General features: G+C 46.3%; 1 protein-coding gene across 1 annotated transcript in view; it reads left to right on the top strand.

The window, feature by feature from the left end:
* LOC308165698 (dystrophin-like) overlaps positions 1 to 7,500 on the top strand; it is a gene marked incomplete at both ends in the record, with an annotated part of 206,299 nt that overhangs the window by 181,748 nt on the left and 17,051 nt on the right. The window contains 3 exon segments of the mRNA XM_080539847.1: positions 145 to 256; positions 4,148 to 4,284; positions 6,558 to 6,596. Of these exon segments, the coding sequence (XP_080395973.1) occupies positions 145 to 256; positions 4,148 to 4,284; positions 6,558 to 6,596 (288 nt within the window).

Genomic DNA, 7,500 nt, shown 5'->3' on the forward strand with positions numbered 1-7,500 from the left:
CGAGAATGGGCATAGAAGCATGACGCTGTTCTTCAACACTATTCTGTTCTTTTTATCGTCGTTATCGTTAGAAAGTTCTATAGCTGCCCTCCTGTTATACAACATGTTCTGTATTTAAGCAATATCACTCCCCCCCCCCCCCAGGTATCGGAGTCTAAAGCACTTTAACTACGACATCTGCCAGAGTTGTTTCTTCTCCGGCCGCGTGGCCAAGGGACACAAGATGCAGTACCCCATGGTGGAGTACTGTACCCCGGTAAGACTGAGGAGGGGGAGGGTGTGTGGGTGTGTGTGTGTGTGTGTGTGTGTGTGGGTGTGTGTGTGTGTGTGTGGGTGTGTGTGTGTGTGTGTGTGTGTGTGTGTGTGTGTGTGTACCCCATGGTGGAGTACTGCACCCCAGTAAGACTGGGGAGGGGGAGGGTGTGTGTGTGTGTGGGTGTGTGTGTGTGTGTGTGTGTGTGGGTGTGTGTGTGTGTGTGTGTGTGTGTGTGTACCCCATGGTGGAGTACTGTACCCCGGTAAGACTGAGGAGGGGGAGGGTGTGTGTGTGTGTGTGTGTGTGTGTGTGTGTGTACCCCATGGTGGAGTACTGTACCCCGGTAAGACTGAGGAGGGGGAGGGTGTGTGTGTGTGTGTGTGTGTGTGTGTGTGTGTGTGTGTGTGTGTGTGTGTGTGTGTGTGTGTGTGTGTGTACCCCATGGTGGAGTACTGTACCCCGGTAAGACTGAGGAGGGGGAGGGTGTGTGTGTGTGTGTGTGTGTGTGTGTGTGTGTGTGTGTGTGTGTGTGTGTGTGTGTGTGTGTGTGTGTGTGTGGGTGTGTGTGTGTGTGTGTGTGTGTGTGTGTGTGTGTGTGTGTGTGTGTGTGTGTGTGTGTGTGTGTGTGTGTGTGTGTGTGTGTGTGTGTGTGTGTGTGTGTGTGTGTGTGTGTGTGTGTGTGTGTGTGTGTGTGTGTGTGTGTGTGTGTGTACCCCATGGTGGAGTACTGCACCCCAGTAAGACTGGGGAGGGGGAGGGTGTGTGTGTGTGTGTGTGTGTGTGTGTGTGTGTGTGTGTGTGGGTGTGTGTGTGTGTGTGTGTGTACCCCATGGTGGAGTACTGCACCCCAGTAAGACTGGGGAGGGGGAGGGTGTGTGTGTGTGTGTGTGTGCAGGGCTGGACATTAAGGCTTGTCTGCTTGCCCGGACAAGTACATTTTATGTTCAGACAAGCGGACTTCCTGCTGTAGTTGTCCGACGGACAAGTCAAAACAGAAAAAAGTATCAATATGTAGAGATGCTCCGATCAGGGTTTTTGGTGCCGATCACCGATCACCGATCACTGGAATCAGTGATCTGCCGATCCGATATCACCGATCACCGATCACAGCGTCGAAAATGGCAATTGAAGCATTCTATTTATTGTGTAGCATTATTTATGTTTTTAATTATTCTTAACACCATTGACATTGTATATTAAGTATTCAAATGAAATTAGGAGATGAGAAAGTATCATGAATTGACAACCATCTGTTTTATTGAATTCACAACCACCTGTAGCTTACTTCAGGAAAAACAAATAAAATGTGAAAATAAAAATCATAATAATAAAATGTACACTGTCACATCAAATGTGCAACATTCCACTCGAATGAGAGGAACTAGGGGCTCTTAGAGAACTTGGAGCTTATACTGTAGCTTTCCTGAGGAACAATAAACATACCCAAACTAAACTGCAACATAAACAGGCTATAGCCAAATATAAAATACTGTTTCAAGTCAGTCAGTTGCAAGTCATATTTAGGAGGAGATAAGACAGAAAGTCAGCAATAATCAATAAAACAAAAAAACAAAACATTGCACCTAAGGAGATTTCAGACTCAAACCTTACTTCTGATTAAGCAGCATCACTGGCAGATTAGCCTTGAGAAATACAAGCATCTCAGTGTTTTTGGCACTCAGCCTGTTCCTCTTATCATCTAAAATATGTCCTGCTATGCTGAAAAGTCGCTCGCTATCTACACTTGTGCAAGGTGCACAGAGGAAGACCTAAAACTCACGCGCTAATAGTTGTTGCTATGGGCCTTAGCCTAGCTTAGTGACTTCCTGCTCGCGGGGTCACATGACGTCGCTGAACACTACCTACACTACGCTCGTGAAGTCGCGCTGGAACTCTGACCAGCACTCGTGGAACGCCTCTCGTCCAATCAAAGCACTCGGTCCCTTTATGACGTCGAGCCCAGTGTGCGCTTCGGCGCTCTCTGAGCGAATCGACGAACGCAGCAAATGCCGTATGATATTCGTGGTATTGAAAGACCTTGCGTGCGTTCCTCCCCGAGGTATTTATTTTGAGCAGACATTACAAACTGCATATTTGTTGTCTCTTTCCGACACTGTGTAATATTTCCAGACTGGCGACGCCATTTTGTAAACTGATCGGTCGTGTTTGATCGGCCGTTTTGAGAACTCCGATCAAAACCGATCAAGGCCATATCGGCCGATACTGATCGGCGCCGATCAGATCGGAGCATCACTATCAATATGTATTCATATCTGCAAAACAATCATTCCTCTTTCCCGTCTGACTAGTAAAAAAAATATTAGCAAACTATTCTTGCTGCCTATGAGGCTATTTAAGTGCTCTCATAGTTCATTATCGTGGATGTTGTAGTGTACATTGTGGGCCGCCAATCACTAATGAATCGCTTCTTCTCAATGCCGTTTATTTTCATGTAGTGTACTTTTAAGTACTCTTGTAGTTCATTATTGTGGATGTTATAGGTACATTGTTGGTTGCGATCGTATATTTTAGGTTTGAAGTTTTAAGACGAACACATCGCAATGCGAACTTCAGAATGGCACTAGGGATAGGCAACCAACAATGTACCTATAACATCCACGATGATGTACCTATAACATCCACAACAATGTACCTATAACATCCACAACAATGTACCTATAACATCCACAATAATGTACCTATAACATCCACTATAATGTACCTATAACATCCACAATAATGTACCTATAACATCCACAATAATGTACCTATAACATCCACAATAATGTACCTATAACATCCACGACAATGTACCTATAACATCCACAACAATGTACCTATAACATCCACAATAATGTACCTATAACATCCACAACAATGTACCTATAACATCCACAATAATGTACCTATAACATCCACAATAATGTACCTATAACATCCACAATAATGTACCTATAACATCCACAATAATGTACCTATAACATCCACAATAATGTACCTATAACATCCACGATAATGTACACTGTCTAACATATATCGCTTTTTCAAAAACTTTATTTGGACAAGTAAGTTGAGCCCTGGAGATACGAACAAGATAAGTTCACAAGTACCTGAGAAAGGTTAACGTCAAGCCCTGGTGTGTGTGTCTGACCCGGTCAGCTGAGCGTTTGTCTGGGAGTGTGTGTGTGTGTGTGTGTGTGTGTGTGTGTGTGTGTGTGTGTCTGACCCGGTCAGCTGAGCGTTTGTCTGGGAGTGTGTGTGTGTGTGTGTGTGTCTGACCCGACCCGGTCAGCTGAGCGTTTGTCTGGGAGTGTGTGTGTGTGTGTGTGTGTGTGTCTGACCCGGTCAGCTGAGCGTTTGTCTGGGAGTGTGTGTGTGTGTGTGTGTCTGACCCGGTCAGCTGAGCGTTTGTCTGGGAGTGTGTGTGTGTGTGTGTGTGTGTGTGTGTGTGTCTGACCCGGTCAGCTGAGCGTTTGTCTGGGAGTGTGTGTGTGTGTGTGTGTGTGTCTGACCCGGTCAGCTGAGCGTTTGTCTGGGAGTGTGTGCGTGTGTGTGTGTGTGTGTCTGACCCGGTCAGCTGAGCGTTTGTCTGGGAGTGTGTGTGTGTGTGTGTGTGTGTGTGTGAGAGAAGCCAGTGTGTGTGTGTGTGTGTGTGTGTGTGTGTGTGTGTGTGTGTGTGTGTGTGTGTCTGACCCGGTCAGCTGAGCGTTTGTCTGGGAGTGTGTGTGTGTGTGTGTGTGTGTGTGTGTGTGTGTGTGTGTGTGTGTGTGAGAGAAGCCAGTTGAGTGTTTGTCTGGGAGTAGGTTGTGTGTGTGTGTGTATGTGTGTTGACCAAGCCTGATAACAGTTTGTGTGTGTGTGTGTGTGTGTGTGTGTGTGTGTGTGTGCCAGACCACCTCGGGGGAGGACGTGAGGGACTTCGCCAAGGTTCTAAAGAACAAGTTCAGGACCAAACGCTACTTCGCTAAGCACCCGCGCATGGGCTACCTGCCCGTACAGACCATCCTGGAGGGGGACAACATGGAGACGTGAGTCACACACACACACACACACACACACACACACACACACACACACACACACACACACCCTACAGTCGACTAGCCTAGCACACACACACACACACACACACACACACATCCCTACAGTCCACTAGCCTAGTACACACACACACACACACACACACACACATCCCTACAGTCCACTAGCCTAGTACACACACACACACACACACACACACACACACCCCTACAGTCGACTAGCCTAGTACACACACACACACACACACACCCCTACAGTCGACTAGCCTAGTACACACACACACACACACACACACACACCCCTACAGTCCACTAGCCTAGTACACACACACACACACACACACACACACACACACACACACCCCTACAGTCCACTAGCCTAGTACACACACACACACACACACACACACACACACACACACACACACACACACATCCCTACAGTCCACTAGCCTAGTACACACACACACACACACACACACACCCCTACAGTCGACTAGCCTAGTACACACACACACACACACACACACCCCTACAGTCGACTAGCCTAGTACACACACACACACACACACATACACACACACACACACACATCCCTACAGCCGACTAGCCTAGTACACACACACACACACACTAGGGATGGGACGATTATCATTTTTATCGTTAATCGCGATAAAAACACCCGCGATAACTTAATCGTGGAGAATTGTAATTATTTAAATAATCGTCATAATCGTATGTTATGAATAAACAGTGTTTAACAAATGTCTGGCGCTATTTTTCAGCCTAGGCTACATTACTTTTGCAGTCAAGTTAGCGACTGTTACTGTAATATAATTGCGATTCCTCACATGAGCCGCGCGCGAATATCCTCACAGAACTTGTCTCGCGCATTGTTCAGCCTGCATGGGTAACGTTACTGTCAAGTCAGCCTTGTCAGTCAGTCACTAGGTAACGTATGCTAGCCTTCTCACCATGGCTGTCAGTCAGTCACTAGGTAACGTATGCTAGCCTACTCACCATGGCTGGTGAAAAACTTTAGACGGGATACTGTCATTTGCCTACCTTGTTATTACCAGGCAGTGACAGTCTATGGCTGCAAAAGGCACGGTCGCCCCTAATATAAGCTATAATATTATATATAATATAAGCTTTAGCAAATATATTGTGGTTTACTTAATACTGTTCAGCACTTGAGGTTACATGCAATGCATGACTTGTGCTATATAGGCTAAACAAAATTATGAAAGCGGCAAGTAGCAAGTGTGCGCATCAAAGGCATTAGGCACGTAACATCCATGCTGTATAAACACATGACAACCGTCCGTTATTTCCCGAACTTTGCCCGAACCCCCTGCGAGGACCCGGGGAACAACGGTACGCTCCCCGCGGCTGCTATCAGACTGGCCGCGGGAGTGAGTGTTGAGGGAGAGAGGAGACGGCAACCCTCGCTCGCCATAGACTGTATCCCTACTCGTCTCTCCTGAGCTCGGTTGTAACGTGAACCGTGGAATACGGGATATGTTAGATGCTTTACAGTAATTCCCCAAATGACCAGAAAAGGAAGTTAGATTTGTCGCTGGTCGCTTTTGACTAATTAAGTCGCCAAGGGGCTCTGGAAGTTGGCAACACTGGGAGTGCGTTCTTTAAACTTCCTTGGGTACGTTAATGAAAGGTGCTGATTGGCCGAAAAGGAGTTAGGTCAGCGCTCGATTGCTCTTTCTTAAGGACCCGGATTATGGCCAGAGATGTGCCACTAGAATCTGAATTTGAATTACTGACTTAAAATGTCATAAAAATACAACAACATCTAAGTTAAAGTGATTACAGTGTGTTTTATTGGCATTCAAAAAAAAAATATATATATATATTTTTTTTTTAATTCTCGCGATAATATCGTGGATCGCGATTATTTTGCCCACGATAATCGTGACATGACATTTTCTAATCGTCCCATCCCTAACACACACACACACCCCTACAGTCGACTAGCCTAGCACACACACACACACACACACACACCCCTACAGTCGACTAGCCTACCACACACACACACACGCACACACACACACACATATACACACATGTGTGTGTGTGTGTGTGGTGGTGAGGGCGCCCCCCTGCCACTCATGCCTTTCCCATCATGCTTTGCCGTGGTGACCCTGTGGTGTTTCTCCCAGCATGCTTTGCGGTGGTGACCCTGTGGTGTTTCTCCCAGCATGCTTTGCGGTGGTGACCCTGTGGTGTTTCTTGTGTTTCAGTCCCGTCACCCTGATCAACTTCTGGCCTGTGGACCACGCGTGAGTGTACACACACACACACACGTACACACACACACGTACACACACACACACACACACACACACACACATGTTCACGATCCCAGTATTGTAGCTTCAAGCCCACGATATGTTATTGCTCATATATATTTATTTTAATCATGTTCTTTTACCAACTGCTAAGACAACAATATAATAAGCTAGTTACTTTAGCTAGATAAAGATATTGGCCCCCCAAATCATTTTACAACTTGTTTAGCTATTATGTTACGATGTTTCTGTCGAACCCCGCAGTGAAGGTATCTAAGCAACGTAATCAGGGCTGCCAAGTCTCACGCAATCACCGTGAGACTCACGCATTTCAACCAGTTCTCACGCTCTCACGCCGCATCTCTATTTCTCACGGCGAGAAATAACTTCTTTTTTTTTACGGGACTTTTATTTTTGAAATTCCTTGAAAGAAAACTACCGGACATGAGTTTCGTGGCATCTTTCTGCACGCGCGTTAACTTGAGTCTGCAATCGAAGCGGCAGGCGAGCGCTGATGGAAGAACCTGTGTTCACACGAGCTGCAAGAACGTAGCAAGCAGGGTTGCCAGATTGGGCTACTTTTGGTCACACTGGACGGGTGGATTCGGCAGCTTTAGACCGGTTGGGCTGGACATTGTCAATTCCGTCTGGCAACCGTGGTAGCAAAATATGTGCATACATTACAACATCGTATCTGGTAGCCTACTGGACTGGGTTGCACCAATATGGCGTAAGTCATTACTAAATGCAGGCATTTAGTAGTTACTAAACCCCTAGTTGTTACTAGCTAGTTTCAAACTAGTTGTTTACTAATTTCGGTTGCACCACGCCAATCTTTTGCCAATCTTAGCTAGTAAATACTCAGTTTTGGTAACTGTTTTTTGTTTCTCTACTG

The sequence above is a fragment of the Nansenia antarctica genome (genome assembly GCF_963989245.1).
Source record: "Nansenia antarctica genome assembly, chromosome: 9".
Taxonomy (NCBI): Eukaryota; Metazoa; Chordata; class Actinopteri; order Argentiniformes; family Microstomatidae; genus Nansenia; species Nansenia antarctica.